We start from the raw sequence: 22,103 nt of genomic DNA on the forward strand, positions 1-22,103 counted from the left end.
TTAGCTAATGGCCCTCTAGAGCAGGTGCCAAAGAAGGAAACTATCTCGTGTGAGGGGAAGACGGGTGGGGTGGGGTGGGGGCTTCCAGTAGCTGAGTCAATTTTTTTTTTCCACTGACAGCGGAAGTATCTGAAGTATGACAAAGGAGACAATGTGACAATGTGTTAATGCCTGTGTCTGTGTGATATGGGAGTGGGGGGTGGGCAGGGGCTAGGAGGGTGTGCGGAACATGGGACTTCTCACACATGAATGTGTGAAGATGTGTGTCCCTGTGGGAGAGAGAGCGCACAGGAGGGACTCTTGAAGACCAGCAGGGTCCCTTCTGACCTCTCTGGAGATGCAGGCAGACTTGCCTGCTCTCAAATCACCTGAACCACACACCCCTCAGAACCCAAGTGGCGCACCTCCCCAATGCTAGGAAGTCCGCGTGCTAATAAAAAGTTGTATGGGGGCTGAGTGTCCAGCCCAGGCTTTGGTCCTACACATTAGTGGTGCATCCATGAACCCCTGTGTTGGCTTCACAAGGGACCAAAGCTTCTAGGAAGCTCCAAGGGTGGGACTCCTGGGAAAACAAAGACCAGGCCAGACTGCCCAGGGCAGGGACACTTCCTTAGGCAGCCAGCAGGAAGGAAGTGAGCACAGCCCAGCAGGATGGAGTGGGGAAACATTGCCCTGATGCATCTATTGTTTATAGCTTTGGGGTCAGCGAAGCAGGTCCAGAACAGGGAGTTCCCCCAGGCAGGATGGTGGCGGTGGGAGATAGGATACTGTCTGATATGGGGAGCCCTGGCCTCTGAACAGGAGGCGTCCTATAGGGGATGGAAGTCATTCTACAGAACTGGAAGTCTAGGCTACACAGGGTGATCCTACTCAAGACTTGACAAGTTCCAGCCCCCCGAGCAACTTGAAGACCACTGCCCTGACTCTGGGTTGATGAATTCCTCCTTCCTAAAGTTCTTGAGCTTAATGGCCACAGGCCAGGCCTAGCAGAGAGGCAGATTGTCCCCTGGCAGCAGAGAGCTGACCATGCACTAGGGACAGAGCCTAGCGAGAGAAGCTGCAACAGAGCTGAGCTCATCCCTCCAGTTGTTACCTGGGAAGAGTCAGGTATGTGTGGACTCCAGAGCCTGGTAGGAGGCCAAGGGCATGGTGGGAAACTTTGAGGGCCATGGGGCTTAACCTGTAACCTCACTTGAGATAATATATTACTGCTGGGACCAGAACTATGCCACAGCTATGTATGGTCACACTCACCCCTTAGGCAAGGCAGCTAGGCAAATCTGAAGAGTTTCAAGACCTATTCCCCCCCCCCCCCCCAGTCCCAAACAAGGTGAGGCAGGTGAGCAGCTCCCAGGGCTGGAGATGGTGTGTGAACACAGCCACCTGTTGGCCAGGGATGGTATTGCTAGAGGCAATGTTCAGACTTACTGGCTCTTAGAGGGGGCTTGCCAGCCTGGCAGAGTCCAGGGCCAGAGGCCTACCTGATCAGCTCAAGTGGTAGTCTAGAAATCGGGTCTTAAAGCCTCACTGGAAGCCACGCTCATGTGCAGGGTCTACAAATAATTTTATTGAAATTGAACAAATAACACAACAGTCTTCCTATGCTGGGGACCACCCTCCCCAAGCCATTTCCCATACTATAGACGCCCAGAGCTTCTACAATGATTTTTTTTTAAAAGCCATCTCTATATAATAATCAAACTCTGCCCCAACATCATCATAGTCTATTTACAAACCTTCACATTTGAATTACTTCTTTTATGTGTTTTTCCCTTCTTTTGATCCTTACCAAGGAGCTCCAGTATTTTCCCTTAACTGACCCTGAAGTAGTGAAGATACTATAGGAGAAGGGGTGATGGGCTCCTCATAGCTACTGGCTGCTTCTTACCACTGGGTGGTGAACAGCCCCTCCCCGACAGTTGGGGATGGGTGGGACTGCTGGCGCAAAGACAAGGGAGATTAGACAGAATACGTGGTTCGGGGCAAGTCCCCACAGGCACAGGCATCCGTAGCCTGTCCTGACCCCGGCCTGCACCCTTTCAACTTGGGGGAGGGCACCTGGGAGGAATCAAGAGAGATCAGTCCAGCCCTGGGTGAAAGGAGCCTCCCACACTAGTCCCCATTCTTACTTAACGGCCAGCAAACAGTCCATCTTAGAGCGGGAACGAGTGGCAGGGAGGCAGGAAGAACGAGGCTAGCACTATCCCCAGTCTCTGTCCGACACAGGAGGAATCGAGGTAGCAAACGGCTGAATGCTCTGACTAAGGGAAGGGAAGTGAGGGGAAGGTCGCTCCCACGCGGGTCCAGCCCCCACAGCCCAGGGGCCGGACACGGGTCCAGCCCCCACAGCCCAGGGGCCGGAAGAAGGCAGACTCTGCTTATAAAGTGCTGGGCCCTAGGCAAGCTTGGAAGAAAGCAGGTCAGGCAAGGAACTAGGAACCAGGCATTCCTGACCAGCATGTGTCCTGCCATGCTTCTTGAAGAAGCGGCTGGGGAAGATGGGCTGGTAATTCTGCCATTGGCCCCCACCAGCCACCAACCACTTACTGTTCAGACATAAACCAATACCAGTTAACACTGAGGGACTGCCCCTTAACAACTGAAGGTTCTGGGCCAATGGAGTTGAGTTTATTCAGGGTTGTGGCACCAGCCTGGACTCCTGGGGCAGTGGGTGCTTGTGTCTGCCATGCCACAGGCTCACACTTCATAGAGGATCACGGGGAAATCCACGTGGATTCGGGGGGGATCCAGCTTCACGATGCCCTGACGTGGAAACAGAGGCAAGTGAAGATGAGCTCAGAGCCTCTGTGCTAGGAGCCTTCCCGATATTCCCAGCTCCTCCCCCAGTAAGTTCCAGCTGTATCTATGTTGACATGCCCAGCACCTCACCTGAGGAATCAGATTCTTATGTACCCGCCTCAGCTTGGCTCGCTTCTGCCCATTCTTGGTGACGATTGTCTCCTCATAGAACTCGTGAGCCAGATCCCCGTCTTCATCATAGAACATGGAGCTGTGTAGAGAAGGGAACAGGCTGGGTTGGAGCCTCACACCTGGTCATGGCAAATGCCCCAGACCACAGGGAAGTGTGCTGAACCCCAGATGAAGAGACACAATCTTAACCTTGGTGGAAGAATAGTAGGCATGAAGAACTCTCTGCTTGGAGTCATTAGAAGGACGCAGAAAGTGCATCAATGCCACTGATAATGTCACACCAACAAGAGGTCACAGCAGAGCACACTGTCACATCAGCGGTCTGATCCACAAGGGGAAACTAGCCAGCGGCAGGCCCTTCACCTAGAGCTTATAAAGTGGGTGGGAACTGGCCTAGGCACACTAATCTCACTTCTAAAGACACTGCTAGTTCAGGGTAAAGACCAAGACCGCAGATGTCTGAGCCAGGAAGGCTGCGTTCCCACTCATTCCCAAGTGGTTGGTACAGCCTCATCAGAACTGCTGGTTGGGTCTTTCTGGTGTTTACTGGCAAATTCCCATCCCAGGGAGTGTTGGTCCTTAGGAGCCCTCGAGGTCCAGACCGTTTTGTGTGAGTCCCTGGGGAAAGATGGTTAGTGCTTCAGGTCTAGAGAACCCAACTGGGCAAGGGCCTCTTTTTGGGTGGCCTCACCTTCAGCACTGAGGCCTAGCAGATCTACAGACACTACTCTCAGAGGTTCACCTTCACTGTGGGGAGGGCAAGACACCTAAGCAGAAGATCATTTTCCGTTCTAAGGCTTGGAAGAATAGGAGGTACATAAATGCCTTTAATTTGCAGGTTGAGTTGGATGAAACGAAGATCTTAAGACTCTCGGACACCGTCTTTGCGGGAATATGGGGGAGCTTTTACCCAAGGGACAAGACTCAGCCAACTCTTCTCTAAAAAAAATCCTGGGCAAACAGGAGCTGAATGCCACTTGGTTTTCCCCACCCCTTGCTTTGATGGGGATCCAAAACATGACAGTCCTCCTGATTCAAACGTGGGGGGGGGGGTGGCGTTCCTCGTTCCCGGACTTCCTCCCCAAGGCAGATACCCATGCCCCTTACCCACGGCGCGTGAATACGAAGGGGGGCACCGCTCGGGCTCGAGACCGCACCAAAGATTGCTCAGCGCCTGCCGCCTCAGGGCCGCCGCCCCCCGTAGCGGAGGCAAAGGGCCAGAGGCCCCGGGCTTTGGAGCCGCTGGCGCCCATGTCAGCGCCGTCGGCGCATGGCGGACCCAGCGGCCGCTCCGCTCTCACAGTACGGCGAGCGCGACCATGCCCTGCCCCAGCCTCCACTCGCAGGTGCCGCCGCCGCCTTCCGCAGGCTCTGCTGTCTCCACGGAAACCTCACTTCCGCTTCCGCACACCCCGCACGCTGCCTCCTCTGAGTGGCTCAAGATCTCGTCAGTCTGTAAACTAGAACCAATGACGACCCTCAGAGACCGAACAACCCAGGATGCGCTGCCTTCCAGGTCCCAGAAGGCAATGGGTCCCTAAGGTCAGCTCCCTCCCTGAAAAGCGTTGGTAATGTGTTGTTAGGGACTTTAAGATCGGGTCGGGTATGACTGTTCCAAAGTCCCTGCCGCTCGACACTGGAGCCCAGTGGCAATACTCAATTAGGTCACTTCTCCAACCCCCGAAGAGACCTTAGGCCTGCCTCAGGCTAGGAAGGATATTTAGGTTGTTTTCATAACTTTTTTTTTTTTTTTGGTTTTTCGAGACAGGGTTTCTCTGTGGTTTTGGAGCCTGTCCTGGAACTAGCTCTTGTAGACCAGGCTGGTCTTGAACTCACAGAGATCCACCTGCCTCTGCCTCCCGAGTGCTGGGATTAAAGGCGTGCGCCACCACCGCCCGGCTTCATAACTTTTTTTAGTCGTCACCTTTGCACGAAAAGAAATTAAGGAGCTTGCTCAATGTCTTGTATTTTCTTTTATTGAGACAGTGTCTCACTATGTAGCCTCAGCTGGCCTGGAACTTCTGTGTAACAGGCTCTCCTCAAAGTCATGTCCACCTGCTTCTGCCAAAGGGCTGGGATTAAAGGAGGGAGCAATTATGCAGGGGGCCAAACATCTTCAAAACCTTTGTGAACAAATTTCTTATGACTATATTTGAGTAAATATAGTCATTCACCAGATAAATTCACAAGATAACAGCCTTTAGGAGACCAAGACTTGTTCCCAACTGTACCCTGTGAAATGTGTCCATACCCACAAGTAGTTATTTGATGAAGGGGTTATTGCCCTCTGAGGTGGTGTGTGAGAAAATGGTTTCCCTGTGCTCTAACTGTAGCTTATTCTTGTCTCCACCATGACCTGGGCCTCAGAGTGTTGTTGAAAGACACCCAAATCCAGAGGCTTACATCTCCTCAACATACTGGTCCCACTGCAAGCTTGGAAAGATGCGCTCTATGTGCCAATCACTGTTGGCAGTCATTCCCATTAGGTGCTTCCTAACTGGGGGTCCACATCCATAGAGTCCAAAACCAGAAAAATTCTTCAATCTTTATTCAGCCAATTCTCTCAGGCATCAGGCCCTGATGATGACTGTCACACCCCCATCCCTTTCCCCACAGGAGGCATTCAGTTGAGGCCACAAAGCATTGCATACATTCATACACTTCCATCAAAAGTATCTGAGGGAGACTCTGGCTTTGGCAAACAAGAAGCGGGTCTGGTCCAGCAGCATCGTCCTTAGAGGATGAACTGAGGCATAGGAGCTATACCTGCCAGCCCTCCCTGACCTCAGGGTTATGTGTCAAAGTCATAAGGCACTGGAAGAGGGAAACACAGACTCCATCTGAATGTCTGTATTATTCTGAGCAGTTAACCTTGGCTCTGATTGGGCTATCCTGAGACTTATTCACGACCCAAAACAATCTTTCTCCATAGACTCGGGCCCCCCCCCCTACAAATATAACCTTGTTGTGTTTGTAGAGTCTCTAAGATTCTCACGGCTGAGACCCTGATCAAAGACTGGAGCAGCTACCCAGAGTAGGACCCAGTATACAATGGGCAGAGGGCTGCAAGCCACGCCCCACTGTATCCACTGGTAGAGGGCGGGCTGCGGCACTGTTCTCTGGGCTCACTCCCTTTAACAGAGGAGGGCTTCCATGCACACTCATTCCGCAGGCCCCACGGGCCCTGTCACACTCACACGGCACGATCTTCGCATTGCCTATTTTCCTCCTGCTACCCAGGGAAACGAAAGGTCACCCCAAAGGGCAAGCATGCAAGGCTTCCTGGATCTTCTGGCGGCAACGAGAATACTTCTGCAGAATCTGTCGAAGGTGTTCCTCTTCTTCCCGCTGCAGGATACGTAGGAAATTGTGCAGCTCAGGCATGCTGAAGGCATCCCACTGCAAAGGGGCAGAGGAGAAAGATACTGGGCTATGGCAGGAAATGGCTAAGTTAGCAAACCCTTCTCAAAAACTACTGCCTCATGGTCACACATCTCAGGACTGGGCTTCTGGATAGTACCACCTCCCTTTTCATTCCCCAACCTTACCTGTTTTGGTTTTGTTGTTATTGTTTTTAATTATTTTATATGTATGAGTGTTTTGTCTGTGTATGTATGTATGTGCAGCATGTGTATGCCTGATGCCACATGGAAGTCAGAAGAAGGCATCAGATCTCTGGGGACTGGAGTTACAGATGGTTGTGAGCTGTCGTCACCTGGGTGCTGGGAATCAAACCCAGGTCCTCTATAGGAGCAACATGTGCTTATCTTAACCATTAAGACAAATCTTCAGCCCCCTATTTTGTTGTTTTTTTGAGTCACAGTCTTGCTGCCTATCAAAGGCTGGCCGTGACATGCTATGTAGCTCAGGTTAGTCTCAAAGTTGTGATCCTCCTGTCTCTGTTTCCTGAATGCCATGATTATAAGTCTGGATCACAATGCTAGGATAAGTAGTCTGTGCTAGAATCCTTATGAGCAGTCTGCACGGAAGACAGATCCTACACAACAGTCACCTCATAGAGAGACAGCAAATCAGGACGTTCCTAAATAGCTGCTATTGCGTGGGCCCCCTCCAATACAAACCCAGGGTCTCATAAATGTAAACAAACTACATTTTCTTTACTCCAAAGCTACATTCCCAGGCAACCTGCTCACCCCCTGCTTCTTTTCTCTTTTTCTGCTGCTGGGTTTTATGCATACTAAGCATATAATCTTAACCACTGGGCCACACACTAACCCCTAGGTAAAAAGTCTTTTCTTTTGCATTACTAGGAATTAAATTGTGCTGGCTAGTTTTAGGTCAATTTGACACAAACTTTAACCTGAAAGGAGGAAACCTTGAGAAAAAGCATTCATAACATCCAACTGTAAGGCATTTTCTTAATTAGTGATTAATTGACAGGGCAGGGTTCAGCCCATTGTGGCTGGTGCCATCCCTGGGCTGGTGATCATGGATGGGTTCTATAAGAAAGCAGGCTGAGGAAATCATGAAGAGCAAGCCAGTAAGCAGCACTCCCTCAATGGCCTCTGCATCAACTCCTGCCTTTAGGTTCCTGCCCTGACTTCCTTCAATGATAGGATTATGATGTAGAAGTGTAAGCCAAATAAATCCTTTCCTTCCCAACTTGCTTTTGGTCACAGTGTTTGATCACAGCAACAGAAATCCTAACTAAGACATGAACCAAGGGCATCCAACATGTTAAGCATCTTACCGTTGAACTATAGCCCCAAGTCTTTTTACTTTTTGAGATAGTATCTGACTAAGTTAACCCAGACAGGTCTTTAAGTTACTCTGTAGCCCAGGATGGCTTTGAACTCGTGGGCCTTCTACTTCAGCATTCCAAGTAGTTGAGATTACAAGCTGGTAGTAGTAGGCCTTGCTAGAAGAGTGTTTTGTTTTATGTGTATAAGTGTTTTGCCTGTAGGCACATATGTGCACTGTGTGCAGGGTCTATGTGGATGCTAAGAACCTAACGTAGATCCTCTGCATGATCAATAAGTGCTTTTAATTACTGATCCATCTTTCCAGCCCCATTGTTTTAACTGTGTATGTCTGGGTCTGTGTAGAGGTTATGTGCACATAAGGACAGGTACCCTCTGAAGCCAGAGGAGGAAGTCAAATCCTTTGGAGCTGGAGTTGCAGGTGAAAGTGGGCCACCTAACATGGGTGCTTCAAACAGAACGGGAGTCCTCTGAAAAAGCAGCAAGTACTCTTAACTGCTGAGCCATCTCTCAGCCACACCTGTGTAGCTCTGAACTTGTTCTTGGCTCACCATGAGTCAATCAAATCCCACACCAGGAAACAAAGAACCAGAACAGTTCTTCTAGCTTGTTTTTGTGGCCCAGACTGACCCCAAACTCCTAGCAGTCCTCCTGTCTCAGCCTTCCAAGTACCTCTATTACAAACATGAACCACTAGATTCAGCTTCTTCCTAAGGATCTAGACCTTGGTTCCAGTGTCCTGGAAGCTTATACTTTCATTCCAGGGCCTGTATATTCTTGGAGACATTGTACAGGGTTTGTTCTGTAGCTCCAGTTTCTCTTGAAACCTTCACTATAGCTACAACCTACTAGCTTTGTCAGGTGATAAGAAAATAAGATGATGTACTCACATTCACCTCTCCAGAATCATTCTCTTTCAGGACAAAGCTCAGGGCCTTCTCACTAGGCCCTGCAAGAAGCCGTAGCTTCAAGGGCTGCTCATCATCTGATAGTTTCCGGAAGTACACTGGAGATCAGGCAGAGCAAAAAGGATAAAGAATTAGAAACAGGCTCAGATGCCCCAGCCTCTGAATGTACAGGCATGTGATACAGACCCCTTAAACAGGAAGAGCCGGGATAGGAAACCTACCTTGGCCATGACGTTCGGTTCGTTCAAAGAGTGCAAACTTGCGAGGATCATCCACTACCATGAATTTTCGCAGCAAGGCCTCAATGACCTCACGTGCCCGTGTTCGTGACAGAACATGCAAGTGCTTAATAGCATCCTTAGGCAAGTAAAAGGAGGTGCGGCGCTTCACAGCTGTGCTCCGCCCTGTGCCCCGCCGGGCGTCCTGTAAAGAAGGTGGTTTCTTGCTGGAAGGCACTGAGACAGGACGTACCAGTTTCAGCTGAACCTTGATGAAGCCAGTGTAGGAGCCGTCCTTGTTCTAAAAAAGAGAAAAAGAAAATCCACACCATGACAGAAGTTCTAGTAGAGAAGAGGGCAGGGTTGAGTTTACCTGGGGTGGGGCCAGGTGTGCGGCCAGGTGTGCACAGATCACTGCTTGAGTCAACCAAGAATACTTTGGCTATGACTCTGGCCATCTGGCACAAAACTGGGTTCTGTTCCGCCCCACACTCCTCACCTGAGCAGCCAACTCACCAGGCTCATGAAGAGGTTGCTGTTGATCTGGCCATTGTAATCCTTGATCTTCTGCTCAGTCTCAGCCTGGGAAAGATCAGGTGTCTCCCGCTGTGCAGGCTCGTCCTAAAAGACAGGTCAGCATGGATACAGGGCCCTTGAAAAGTGCAAGGCTTTTTTGGAGATGAAGAAAAAAACAGCCAGAACATTCCTTGGATCTTGATTTTGGTTCTGTCACTAAATCCATACACCCTGACCCCATCACTGCTCTGTTTTGCATGCTATAGATGGAGACGGCAGAGAAAGGGAGGATCATTTGGCCTCCTGCTATTTGGGATGGGAGTCACCTCAGCACTGATTGTGTGTGGCCCCTAACCACATTACAGAAACAAAGACAAATAAAGGTGCATGGCAAAGGGCCAGGAAAACATGAAGGACTATTAGGGAGAATTGTTGTTTAAAGTAAAAACACTTCTTGGGGAGTACTTGCCTAGTATAAGAGAGCCCCTTCAATCCCCAGTATTAATTACCCCCACCCCCACCCAAATAAAATTAAAACCACATCTCAGCTGCATAGCTGGTCCCAGAACACTAGTTGGGTCAGAGTTTGTTCTGGAGAAGGGAGGCCACTCTTCCACTTTGCACCAGCACAGAACATGAGCACCACAGGGTCGGAAGCAGGGGAGCCGATAAACATCAGTAGTCAGGAGGGGAAAGGTGATCTCCATTGGGTTAACATGCCTTAGGAGGTTTCTTGGGCACATCCCATGTAGGGAAGAAATCACTGCGACTACCACTGATTTACCTTTGACTCAGGCTGCACAAAAGGCAGCTTCAGGCCAGGCTCCAATCCTGCCAGAGGTGTATAGGCAACTTTCCGTTAGCGGCTGTCCTACCAGTGCCAAGCAGGTAGGCTGTCCTTCCCTTGCTGTCTGGAAACTTAGCCTGAAGACTAGCTCTTTAGGGACTGGGTTTTAGCTGGAAAGGTGGAGTGTGGGTTACAGCGGTTAGGACTTGAATTAGTTTTCCTTTACCAAACTCACTTGGCCTCACTGCCTCAGTCTAACTTCCTGTTGACATCAGAGAGGTCCTGGGGAATGCGATTGGAATAAACACAGCTAGGATTGCTACTGACCAAAGCCTCATCCCAGGAGTTCTCACAAGGTGTCAACTAGGGATGAACCCACAGCCTCACACATGCTGGGCACTGAACTCAGTCACTGAACTCTAACCCCAGCCCTCATGATTTTACTTTACTTCTCAGCTTCCATTTATCCATCTACCCACCTATTTGGTTCATTAATGGTGTTGTGGATGGAAGCCAGGCCACCATACAAGGTAAGTACTCTCCAAACTGAGCTTGCTACAAACTTCAGCTGCTTTTAAACAATTATTTTCTTTATATACCTTTCAACCTGCTAGCACCTTGTGTTTTTTTTCCCACCTTTCCATAATAGAAGATGACTCAGGCTGAGAGACATGGAGACAACCTCAGGGGTCCACACTGAATCTACAGTCTGGACTAAGGTTTTTGGGGTGTCAAGTAGCAGCCCATCTTTAAGAAATTTGTATTGCTGAGCAGTGGTGACTCACACTTTTAATCCCAGCACTCGGGAGGCAGAGGCAGGCGGATCTCTGTGAGTTCGAGGCCAGCCTGGTCTACAAGAGCTAGTTCTAGGACTGGCTCCAAAGCTACAGAGAAACACTGACTTGGAAAAAAAGAAAGAGGGGGGCTGGAGAGATGGCTCAGTGATTAAGAGCATTGCCTGTTCTTCCAAAGGTCCTGAGTTCAATTCCCAGCAACCACATGGTGGCTCACAACCATTTGTAAAGAGGTCTGGTGCCTTCTTCTGGCCTGCAGACATGCACACAGACAGAATATTGTATGCATAATAAATAAATTTTTAAAAAAAAAAGAAAAAAAGAAAGGAAAGAAAAATTTGTATCAACTCTCTCCTACAACACCACAGAATTTTTTTTTTTGGCTTGGATAAGGAATTCTACTTCGCTGCTGCTAAGTTTACTAACCTTCACTTTACTAAGTCTTCACTACACTCTCCTGATGCCCTCTTCTCAGGTATTATGGCTCAAGAACAAGTTATCTGAGCTTGGTGGTCACAACCACTATACTCCCAGAAAAATCTCTGGTAATTTGGCACATCTAGGAGACTCTAGGAACGTTCAGCTGCCCTGATACACACACTTTAAATCTTAGGTAGAAACCCTTCTCGGGGCATTTTATAGTCTTCCTGCTCCCTATGGGACTAGGAATGTTCCTATTAAGGTCCACAGCAAGGGCCCTCTTACTAGACTCCCCAAACCCCCACCAAAGTTTCACTCGGGAAGGAAGATCGGAAAATCGTTTACATTCCAGCAGCTGGTGTCAGAGTTGGCCCAGCAATGGCTGCGAACTCTTCTGGCTGATTCAAGACTACAAGTGGAAGGGACAGAGTCACCTCCGAAACAAACTTCTCACTTTCCGGCGGACTCCTCCTCCACTTCCTTATTTCCCCCAGGGAGGGAGTAGGAGAGCCCAAATGCGAAACCAAGACGCCGGTTTGGGCTGAGGCTGGCTTTAATCAGGGGTGAATACGCCCGCCTCTGGTCCACCCAAGCTTCAGAGCTGCTTCTTCCCCTGGCTCAACCGGTCTGTGACCGCAAGCCAGGGAAGCCTGGGGACTCAGTACCGGCGCGCTGGAATTGAGCTTCTTTCTACCCGGAGCAGAGAGAGCCCAATACACATCCCGGCCGGTTTTCGTGTGGACCCGCCGGGAGGCTGCCTATCAACTAACTCCCCAGGCCGCAACTTAGCGGGGACGGGCAGGATTGGAGCGACCGCCCCCCGCCCGCCGGCGACAGCCCCCACCCGGCTTCCCACCTGGTCCCGGCGCGGCCTGCGGACCAGCGAGGTCCGCGCCGTGAAGTACTGCTCGAGCTCTGAGTCCGAGTCCTCCTGGCTGCAGTAGCCACTGCTCGTCGTGCTGCTCCAGGTCATTTCGAAGGAAGGCGTCTCGGCCTCGCTCATCGCCCTGCCCGCCCGATCCCTAGTCCACTGCGTGGGGAGTATCCAACCACCGCCCCGAGCGCGTGCGTTCGTGAGAGCGAGTCAGTACGCGCTTGCGCTGAGACCTGCGCCGCGCGGCGACCGTTAGGACTGCAAACGTAGACGACTAAAAATCTAGTGCTGGAGTCGTTTGGGGGATGACGGGCGGGGGAACGCCGAGGGGCGGGGACACCACGCAACTACTCGAGGAGTGACCTCATCGCAGAGGCATCTCTACTCGGCTCCGCCTCTCGGGCCCCACGTCCCCGGGGGGAGGCGGCAGGGCGTATGCGCAGGCGCACCGACGTTGCCCCAGGGCCGGAAGCGGGGTGTGAAAAGTGAGCGTGCACCGTGCTAGAGCGCGCCTTCGCGGCTACTGGTTTGCGGGCCATAGTTTTTGCGTGGGGTAGGCTCCAGACAAACCCACAAGCAGAACTAGTCTCTCTGATGCCGGGAAGTCCGTAATTGGGATGTTCGTTGTGTACGGCGCCGGGACTAAGCCCCGGGGCCCCTCCCTGCCCACACTCCCCGGACCCCGAGCTCACCACGTTCGTGTCCCTTTCCAATGCGGGGTCCCAGCCCAGGTCTCGGGGCCCGCAGCAGTCCAGGCAGACGAGCGCACGACAACGGTAATGGCAGGTGAACTTGCAGTCTGCAGAAAGGGCTGGCCGTGAGGCGGAGGAGCTCGGCGAAGTGACCCACTGACAGGGGGCCTCCGCCCGACAGATTTGGGCTTGACTGGCTTTTTCTCAAGCTCGGTTACCGCCCACGCAACACAGATTCTAGAGTCGTCGGTCCGAAGCACCTCTGGAAACCGGCTGGAAGGCCTTAGGCGGTTAGAGAGCTAACACTGAGCTAACACCCCAGCTACTACTTCACCTGACCATTAACTTGAAAACAAAAGCGCTTAATTTACGACTTCCTCTGTTTGCCATCTACCTCTTCATTTGTTTACACAAGCCTATTTTGCTTTTTGAGAAAGGGTCTCCTGTAGTTTAGGTTAGCGTCAAATGGTAACCTTGAACTCAGTGATCCTCCTGCCTCTACCAACTTCTCCAGTGCCAGGATTAACAGATATGTGCCAATGCCCAATGCCACATCTAATGTTTGGCCTTTGTCCACATTACCGGGATTACTATATCTTTAACGTTGGTTGCTTACTCCCTTTGGCTCCCAGGGACAGCACTCACTAGCCAGGTTTCCTTCTCCATAGCCCCTTCCTCAGCTCTGTGTCAACTCCCAAGTCTAAGAGTTGATGTCCAAGTCTAAAGTGGCACTGATTTGCCTCTTTAGAACAAATCCTACATGTAGTTCCTTCACTTTAACATCTACTAAAGATTTCAAATGCACATGGTCAAAACTTCCCTTTTCTTCCACTTGAAGCCGCCCCAGGTTTCTATTTGCTGATGCAAAAGTTACCACTGACTGTCCAGTTGTCTGAAGCAAAACCCTACACTTGTCTGATTTGCTTATCAACCTCGTGTCAAACACCCAAGTGGTCCCATCTCTCATCTCCAGAGCGACTTTATTTCTCTTTGAGAATGTTGTGGTACCACAGCCCTTGCTTCCATGCGGCATTCTCTCACAAACCGTTGTCTCCACTAGCTGAATTTGTGGCATACTCATGCAGTGAATGAGATGAGCTCTAGGCACGCACAAGCCTACAGTTCCATCCTGAAGTTCCCACCTTTATGGCTCAAAGCACTGACAACTCCAGCTACACATCAGAGTGTGGGAAGCAAAGGCAGGTGGATCTCTGTCACACCCTGATCTGAATAGAGAGTTCCAGGCCAGGCAGGGCTGCATAGTGAGACCCTATTTCAAAACAACAACAACAACCAACAAAACAACAAAAACCCTCAATGCCTAAGGTCCACTTTCAACAATGGACTCAACAAGTCTGGAAGAAGGTCTAGACACAAGGAGATGGGAGGGTATAAAGTGTCCCGGGCAAGTCGAACTTCTGTTTGCTGGCAATCCCCAGAAGGACTACTGTGTGTGTGCTTGTATTCCATGTCTTAGCCTCTGGATCCCTGAGTCGAGACAAAACTTGACTAAAAACTCAACAAAATTCCTACTTACAAGGAGCCCAACCAAGGTTCTAACTTTTTTTCTACCCCCCTATCATATGTGGGTGGTCACCCAAGAATCTGGAGGGGAACACAGTGAGCCAATCATTGGGAAGAGGCGGACCTCGGAATGCAGGCTCAGGGCACAGTAGGCACAAAGGCTTTTCAAGAGCCCAGGCTCTTTAAAGATGATCTTGAAACCAACACCTTCTGTGCGCCAGCCACGGACGAAGTGTGACAAGTGATACACCATTTTCTTAAACACGCTCCCTGATGGGGCAAGGTAACGGGACCTGGTCTGCAGGATCATCACTGCTGACCCCCTCCGCTGAGACTTGACCCGCAGCCATGGTGCTGCCTTTGACCTCCCGTTCGGTGATCGCAGGCTGCGTGGGGCCGCTACTCACGCGCGCACTGTAGGCCCTTGCGCACGACGCCCCAGATGAAGTCTCCACAGAGGTCGCACCACGTGTGCGTGGCGGGACCCGCAGGCTGGAAGCGGTGGCCGCGACCCGGGACGTGCTGCTGTGACGGATTGCGAGCTGTGCACGGCGCGATGCGCAGAGCGTTGGCACGCTCCAGCCGGGTACGGCCAGGGCCGATGCGTCCAGACGGTGCCAGCTCCCGTAGTTCAATGAGTTCTGGCTCCGCCGACATGGCCCGGTCAGACCGGGGATCCAGAGGACTGGGCGCTAGCGGGCGAGGCCGCAGGGCGGGCCGCCACTTCGGCACCGCCCCCAGGATCAAGGCAGGGCGGCGGGAAAGAGCGGCGGAGAACGCAATGGAAACCGAGGCGAGCTGACAGTGTGGACTAGTGGGCGGGGCACGGCACAAGGGTGGACGCTTTCAAAGAGCCCCTTCCCAGGCTTTGTGTCCAATCTTCGCCCCATGTCCCCTCCCCCGCCCCCAGCGACGAGGGCAAAGCGCCATACTGATGTGTTTCATGAGGTCCGCTTTACTGTGATAAAGGAAGAGGGTCTCCACATCCGGCCCTTGCTTATACCCCCCAGCCCTGTCTGTCTGCTTGCTGATGCTGAGGCCTGGTTCTCTTTCTACGTATTCGCGGGGTGGGGCAGGAAGTGAAGAGCCTTTGCTTGTCTGTACGACTGGTAGTGGTTTGCAGCTCTACTTGACTCAGCTGTGCTCACCGCCAGGGAAATTGAGGTCTGACAGGGGCCAGGCAGAGTTCCTGAGGCTCAGAGTCACATTCTGGGTGAGCTCTTCCGTCGGCCCTCAGAACCTGTAGCCTTCACTTGGCTCTGTCACCTTGGGCTGCTAGAACACACGTCTTTCCGTGCTTCTCCCAGTGTTTGACTTGGCACTCCCTGCAGGGGTGGTGGGTTGCATGAGGGTGACAGTGCTTGTGGGAGGACCCAGGGTTGGGGCTTAGGGGGACAGAGGTCCTGGGGTCCCCTTACCTGCAGCAATACCACACACTCTGGCATCTGGAGCAGCGCTTGGAGGCTTCTGCATTGCAGTAAGCACAGCGGGGCTTCTCTGGGGCTATGGCCTCTAGGACGTCCAGCCTGTAGGTTTCAGCCCACCTGGGGGAGGGGCCAAGAAGATGTGACTGGACCTGACAGGTAGGGGCACAGAAGCCCTCCCGCTATGGCCATGCCCTCTATGTCCCATGCACCTGTCTTCAGCCATGCAGCAGGCCTTACCTCTGTGCCTGCTGGCGCAGATCCCGGTCTGAGGGGCTGAAGACATGCTGCAACTGGTGCTTGGCAATGGCCTGCCATTTGCCTTTGTTCTCTCGCTCCAGCCGGTCCCAGATTTCTGGGATCTAAGAGAGAGTAAGGGAGAGGAGAGGAAGGAGCTGGCAGAGTGGATCATGGCCCTGAGCAACTAAGGGTCTGGGTGCCTACCTGTTCCAACACCAGGTCTTTCTTAGGGGGCTGGGTTTCAGCCAGGGCCAGGTGAGCCAGGAAAGCCTTCAAGTCAGCAAGGTTGGGCAGCTGGTCCAGTAGTATATCCGTGAGGAAGGCCTGAAGCTGCAAAGGTATCCAGGGAAAGCCATTGTGAAACAGGTCCTGGCCGGAGGGGCAAGAAACAGGGAGTCCCTAAGCTGGGTTGGGGGTACTTGGAGGGTTTAGTCTCACCAGCTCCTTGTCCCCTGAAGCCGACGTAGTGGAAAGAGGACAGGGTGAGGCAGCGATGCAGTGGGGGCGGGGCAGGGTGGGGCTGGTGGCAGAAGGGATGGGTAGGGTAGCTGAGCTCCCCACCTTAAGCAGCTGCCCCTTGGCGAAGCTGGTAAGGCAGTATCGGGCTCGGGCCTCAGAGCTGAGCAGCAGATTGTACAGGGCGATCCACACCTGCCCGTCCAGCTTATTTAGTCTCTGCTGCTCTGAGGGGGCCACTGTCTGCCAGCGGCCATTCTCAAACTGCTGCAGCTTGCCTGGGGAGGAGAACTAGCTCACTGGATGCAGGCGTTGTATTCTCCGGAGTGTGTGGATGGGAGGATTGAGAACTGCCTGGCACGGTTAGAAGACCCCGGCCACCACACTTGTCCGAACAAGGTAAGTCCACGGGACTTGTCTGCCTCAGAGTCAAAACTCTAGCCCCATTTTGGGTGAGGCATGCTGGTGTCCTCAGTGTGTGGGCGGTCCAGCTGTCTGCTTCCATTAACCCCAAGGATCTTCTGGAAGCAGCCAGTTAAGTCCTGGCAGGTGGGAGAGGCCTTACCTCCTTCCCGCCGTCTCCAGGGGCTGTGCTCCAGTAGCTCCACCAGGAGGCAGGGCAAGTTATGCGTACTGAGCATGCGGTTCAAGGTACTCAGGGAAAGGCTAGAGGTAGGGGTAAGGGGGGTTAGCAGAAGTTACAAGCCGAATACTGCAGCCCTTTACTGCATGCCCCAGGCGCTGGAGGGTGGCCCACCTGTCCACACAGTCTGTGATGTAGCGAAGCACCGAGAGCGCTTTCAGTGAGATCTCAAACTCCATCGTCTCCGCCTGTTTCTGCAGCTCCTGGTGGGGGGAGCGTGGGCACACAGCATTCACCCCTACCTCTGGAGGCCTCACTTCAAGGTTTGGCCCCCTCCGGGAAACCTTAACTTACTTGCATAGGGGTATTATCCTGGGATAATTCCTCAGATGGGTCACCACAGCCAGTCCGGCCCACCAGCAGTGTCAGCTTGCGGTGGCAATAGTCCACTAAGTCCAGTATCCTGTCATCTGCTGACTCACACACCTCCTGGGGGCAGGGAGGGGACAGTTCAGTATTCGATATTGATGATACTCTTTTCCACAGATCCATCCCACCAGGCTCGGGCCTGCAGAAATGGCCTCTTGACAAGGATGGTGCTTCACCTTGTGGAAGAACACTGTTTCTAGAAGATTGATGATGGAGGCCTCATGGTGTACCTGCCAAAGAGAACAGGGCTGGGCTGTGAGGGAGGAACAGGGGCTGTTAGCTAGCTTTCGTCTTCAGGACCCTGTGAAGGCCCAGCTCACCACCATGTATATGGGGAAGGTATTCTGGGGCTTGAAGTCCTCTAGCCTGCACAGCACCGGGAACACCTTCTGTTTCCACACCTCCACCGCGATCAGCTCTTCTACCAGTGTGGGGATCTGCAAAGGGCAGGGGACGAAGAGAAATGGCATGGACCCGCCTTGGCATCACAGCTCTCCAACTCTCCTGGGCCCCTAGACCCGCCCCTCAGGTTCCGTAAGCACCCGAGAGTCCCTGCTGTACTGTAAGGCCTTTGTTTCCGTGTTTCCATATCTCTGACAGGATAGCAGCCTCCTTACCTGTGGATAAACTTTACTGTCCCTCTGTACCTTCCCCATCCTCACCAGCCAGGCTTCTCTTTTAGGTCAGCCCTCCTTTCATGTCCTTACTCTGGTCTTTGTCACCTGGTCTGCCAGGCTGTATGCTGTGACCTCACTCTTAGGCCCTTTACTGTGCCCTATTCCTAGACCATCCCTGATGTGGGATTCCCCTCTGTATGCTGGGAATATGTTTTATTGCCATTGGTTAATAAAGAAGCTGCTTTTTGGCCAATGTTTTTGCTTTAACAGAGTAAAGCCAGGCGGAAAGTACAGAGATGTGGAGAGAGAGAGTGTAAGTAGAGTCAGAGAGATGCCATGTAGCTGCTGAAGGAGACAGACGCCCTGAATCTTCCTGGTAAACCACGAGCCTCGTGGCAATACATAAAACAATGGAAATGGGTTAATTTAAGATATAAGAGCTAGCTAGTAATATGCTTAAGCTAATAGGCCAAGCAGTATTTTAATACAGTTTCTGTGTGATTAATTTGGGCCTGGGCAGCTGGGAAACAAATGAACAGTCTCTGTCTACACATCTCCCAGTGCCCAGCTCTGCCTTTTTCTCGCAGGGGAACCCCTTTACACACACTTGGGTCACCCCGACCCCTCCTCCCGTCAGGCATCTTCCTGGTCTCTACTTTCTCCTCTTACATAAGAAAGGCTGCTCTTCCCACTTTGAAAGCCCCACTTCCTCTTTAGTGAGGGTCTCCGTTGGCCTCAGTCATTTCAGGGTGATGTGAGTACTTGGGTTTTCCTCCCAGGCAAGTCTAGGACCCACGGCTGTCTCCCTAATTAGTCCTTGTATCCACCTAGGGTAAAATAGGAAACAGAGCCAAGCATAGTGATGGGCAGGCCTGCAGTCCCAGCACTTGGGAGTCAGAAACAGGAAGTTTGGGAGCTAACAGCAGCCTGGGTCGCCGATCAACACCTTATCTCAAAATAAATGGAAGAAACCTAACCCATTTTCCCCAACTTAGGAATGACAGACATACCAGGCCAGAAGGAAGAACAGGTACCCAGTGTCCCCAAGAGGAAGAGTAGAAAGGCAGAAATTATGGTACATTATTTGTGTTTTAATAAATAAAGCTTGACTGGAGATCAAAGTGCACAGCAGCCACATTAGTAGACACTTTAATCCAGCAGCCACACTAGTTAGCCACAGAGGCCTGATGGCATGGTGCATGCCTTTTATCCCAGCACTAGAGAGGAATAGTAAACGGAGGAGGCAGGTCTCCTCTGTCTCAGTCTGAGGCTTCCTGGAGGTAGGATCACCCATTTTGGTCTGAGGTAGAGGGAAGTGCCAGGGGCTGGCCGTTTTGCTTTTCTGATCTTCAGCTTGAACCCCAGTATCTGTCCCTGGGTTTTTATTATTTGAGCTACCTTGACATACCTTCCCATGGTTGACCAGCAGTTCCTGGATGGGCTCACCCTGGCTGACAGTGGCATCAAGGATGGCTTGCATGTTCAGCTTCTCCAGGTTCTCATGCTGCTTGTTCCACCTGCCCCGAAGGGATGTGTGTATATTGGGTGTACAAATGTGCAACGGGAATACACAGTGCAGGTGGGGGCTCAATCTACTGGAGCCAGTGTGATCCTGTCCTGAGGCCAGAGGTGCGGCAGAAGCCACACACTTCTATCTCAAAGGGCTTTGCCTCCCACCTGGAGCCCCCTCCACACTGGGCCACCCCTTCTCCAATGTCAGTGCCAAGCTTCTCCACTAAAGGACCAGGTGACCCCACCTATTGCAGCTGCCTCACCCTTCGGATCCCATCTCCCTTAACTGGAAGCTGCGCAGGCCCCGCACCAACACATCAGCCTCCCCAGGCAGCAGCAGCTCTAGGTCGCCCATGTCGGGGGACCAGGATTAGTTTGGCTTTTGAGCGGTTGTAATGCAGGAGTCGGAATAGGGGAAACTGACAGACTTCAGTGGCGGGACCAAAGTCTGGCACAGAACAGTTGCTAAGCCGTTGAGGCGCGTCGATTTCGTCGACATGGAAACGAGTGAGCTTGGCGCCTGCGTAGAGTCCTTCTGATGCCCCGCTTGCCACGCCCACTTCCCTGCCAATAAGCAGACGGAGACTGGCCACACCTCTCCAGGGCCGGAGCAGTTATGGATAACTTGGATCCTTACCTCTCCTGCAGTCTCACTGTCTGAGACTCTCATGGGGTAACTATAGCGGTCTCTCATGAGACCGACGTGACTGCACTCTAGACTCTCCCCAGAAGCTGTCCTTTATTTTTTTGGAGAAAGGGTCTTACTTTGTGATCCAGGCTGGCTTGGAACTCCCTATGCATATTAAATTGGCCTCCAAGCCATAGAGATCCGCCTCTGCTCAGTCTCTTTGTGCTGAAATCAAAGGCCTGTGTCCCCAGATTCAGTCCAGCAGCCAGGAGTCCTAAACATGCACACCTAACATCCTTTCTTCTGGATGCCCTGTGCCTACCTCTGGCACCCAAAATGCTAGACCACAGCACTTACCAGCTCTGAAGGACCTGTCTCTCACCCCTTCTCCTACCTCCCAGCTTCAGTTTTTGTCTCATCCCCCTCCTAAGTTTATTTTTTTTATTTTTTTTAAATATTTATTTATTATGTATACAATATTCTGTCTGTGTGTATGCTGCAGGCCAGAAGAGGGCACCAGATCCCATTACACATGGTTGTGAGCCACCATGTGGTTGCTGGGAATTGAACTCAGGACCTTTGGAAGAGCAGGCAATGCTCTTAACCTCTGAGCCATCTCTCCAGCCCTCCTAAGTTTATTTTTAAATTATGCTTGTGTCTGTGCACAAGCGCACGTGTGTGCAGGTGCCCACGGTGTAAGCCCCTTGAGTCACAGGAGTGACCAGGCCACTATCCCGAGGAGCTCTAACTGCCAGGTTCCACCCACAGAATACTCTAAGTACTCTACCTGCTGGACCCTGCTCCATCCTACAGAGTAAAAAGCTCAATCTCTGGACATGAATTTCCATCAGTCTCCATCCTGGAAAGTTCTACCCCCTTCCCAAGAAGCTCTATTTAAGCCCTGTGTCCTGTTCAGTTTGCTGCTGTTTCTCGCTCCAACAGAGGCAGCTGCCCTCCTGGTACTGGGGAATATTATTTTAAGGTGTGTTGCTTTTGTTTATGCTGCATTTGTTGAACTCTGTGAAGCTGTGATTCTTTGTCTGTCTAAAATACTAGATAGTCTAATAAAGAGCTGAACGGCCAATAGCAAGGCAGGAGCGAGGATAGGAGGGGCCGGCAGGCAGAGGGTATAAATAGAAGGAAAACCGAGGAAGAAGAGGAGCAAGGAGAGAACAAGGGGAGTACTCCAGGGGCGGGCCAGCCACCCACCCAGCCACCCAGCCATGGGGTAAGAGTGAAAGTAAGAAAAGGAAAAAGCCCGGAGGCAAAAGGTAGATGGGATAACTTAAGAAAAGCTGGCACAAAGCAAGCCAAGGCCAGGGATTCACAAGGAAGGAAAAGCCTCCGTGTGGGTTTACTTGAAGCTGGACAACAGGTCCCCAAAAGAGCAAAGAGTAAAACATCGTACATCCTGTTTTTTTTTCCTCCCAATAAATCTTGTGTGAGGTTTGTTGTGTGGTGTGACTTTGCGGTATTCCTTGTCTCAGCTGCCAGGACACCTTTCCATTCACACTATAATGCTTACACGCTTACACACAGAGGCCAGAGGCATTGAGACCCTTGGAGTTGGAGTCAGAGGCAATTGTGAGCTGTCCCACATGGGTTGGGAACTAAACTCCAGTCTTCTGCAGGAGCAGTAGTGATTTACCCTCTGAGTCATCTCTCCAGCACCCCATCCTCTTTCTTTGAGACAGGGTCTCCTTATACAGCTAAGACCAAGCTGGAGCTCACTGTAGAGCCAGGGCTGGTCCAAATTTTCCCCCTTCTTGGTCAACTTCCTAAATGTTGGGGTTTCAGGTGTGCACCCCATGCTTGCTTCCCTGTCCTAG

General features: G+C 51.8%; 3 protein-coding genes across 4 annotated transcripts; all 3 read right to left on the reverse strand.

The window, feature by feature from the left end:
- Positions 1–1,545: 1,545 nt before the first annotated feature.
- Positions 1,546–4,320, reverse strand: Tusc2 (tumor suppressor 2, mitochondrial calcium regulator). Its single transcript, XM_041677631.1, has 3 exons — positions 4,039–4,320; positions 2,890–3,010; positions 1,546–2,763 (listed from the first exon to the last, which is right to left on the reverse strand). Exons 1-3 carry the CDS (start codon positions 4,182–4,184, stop codon positions 2,698–2,700), a joined length of 333 nt encoding a protein of 110 aa, XP_041533565.1. The 5' UTR covers positions 4,185–4,320; the 3' UTR covers positions 1,546–2,697.
- Positions 4,321–5,462: 1,142 nt separating this feature from the next.
- Positions 5,463–15,177, reverse strand: Rassf1 (Ras association domain family member 1). Of its 2 annotated transcripts, XM_041677450.1 has the most exons (6): positions 14,793–15,177; positions 12,862–12,968; positions 9,295–9,399; positions 8,782–9,079; positions 8,543–8,658; positions 5,463–6,330 (listed from the first exon to the last, which is right to left on the reverse strand). In XM_041677450.1, the coding sequence occupies exons 1-6, from the start codon at positions 15,040–15,042 to the stop codon at positions 6,184–6,186; spliced, it is 1,023 nt and encodes a 340-aa protein (XP_041533384.1). In that variant the 5' UTR covers positions 15,043–15,177; the 3' UTR covers positions 5,463–6,183. The 2 variants fall into 2 exon arrangements, with proteins under 2 accessions (XP_041533384.1, XP_041533385.1); XM_041677451.1 differs by lacking the exons at positions 12,862–12,968; positions 14,793–15,177 and adding an exon at positions 12,152–12,453.
- Positions 15,178–15,336: 159 nt separating this feature from the next.
- On the reverse strand, positions 15,337–20,001 carry Zmynd10 (zinc finger MYND-type containing 10). The gene is made up of 12 exons (XM_041677449.1): positions 19,910–20,001; positions 19,543–19,651; positions 17,838–17,954; positions 17,694–17,747; positions 17,443–17,577; positions 17,263–17,351; positions 17,071–17,171; positions 16,611–16,783; positions 16,254–16,379; positions 16,050–16,171; positions 15,804–15,929; positions 15,337–15,710 (listed from the first exon to the last, which is right to left on the reverse strand). Exons 1-12 carry the CDS (start codon positions 19,999–20,001, stop codon positions 15,635–15,637), a joined length of 1,320 nt encoding a protein of 439 aa, XP_041533383.1. The 3' UTR covers positions 15,337–15,634.
- Positions 20,002–22,103: the final 2,102 nt, after the last annotated feature.

This window comes from Microtus oregoni, unplaced genomic scaffold, assembly GCF_018167655.1.
Source record: "Microtus oregoni isolate MIOR12 unplaced genomic scaffold, Mior012 000028F_ref0000031, whole genome shotgun sequence".
Taxonomy (NCBI): domain Eukaryota; kingdom Metazoa; phylum Chordata; class Mammalia; order Rodentia; family Cricetidae; genus Microtus; species Microtus oregoni.

Coding starts and splice junctions, on each gene's coding strand:
- Zmynd10 (XM_041677449.1), bottom strand. CDS start 20,001: ATGGGCGACCTAGAGCTGCTGCTGCCTGGGGAGGCTGATGTGTTGGTG. Junction 17,578..17,693: donor AAACAGTGTTCTTCCACAAG/GTGAAGCACCAT, acceptor CCCTGCCCCCAG/GAGGTGTGTGAGTCAGCAGA. Junction 17,172..17,262: donor ATCACAGACTGTGTGGACAG/GTGGGCCACCCT, acceptor CCCTACCTCTAG/CCTTTCCCTGAGTACCTTGA.
- Tusc2 (XM_041677631.1), bottom strand. CDS start 4,184: ATGGGCGCCAGCGGCTCCAAAGCCCGGGGCCTCTGGCCCTTTGCCTCC. Junction 3,011..4,038: donor TTCGTATTCACGCGCCGTGG/GTAAGGGGCATG, acceptor TTCTCTACACAG/CTCCATGTTCTATGATGAAG. Junction 2,764..2,889: donor ATAAGAATCTGATTCCTCAG/GTGAGGTGCTGG, acceptor TTTCCACGTCAG/GGCATCGTGAAGCTGGATCC.
- Rassf1 (XM_041677450.1), bottom strand. CDS start 15,042: ATGTCGGCGGAGCCAGAACTCATTGAACTACGGGAGCTGGCACCGTCT. Junction 12,969..14,792: donor CAAGGGCCTACAGTGCGCGC/GTGAGTAGCGGC, acceptor CCCTTTCTGCAG/ACTGCAAGTTCACCTGCCAT. Junction 9,080..9,294: donor GCAACCTCTTCATGAGCCTG/GTGAGTTGGCTG, acceptor TCTCTTTTTTAG/AACAAGGACGGCTCCTACAC.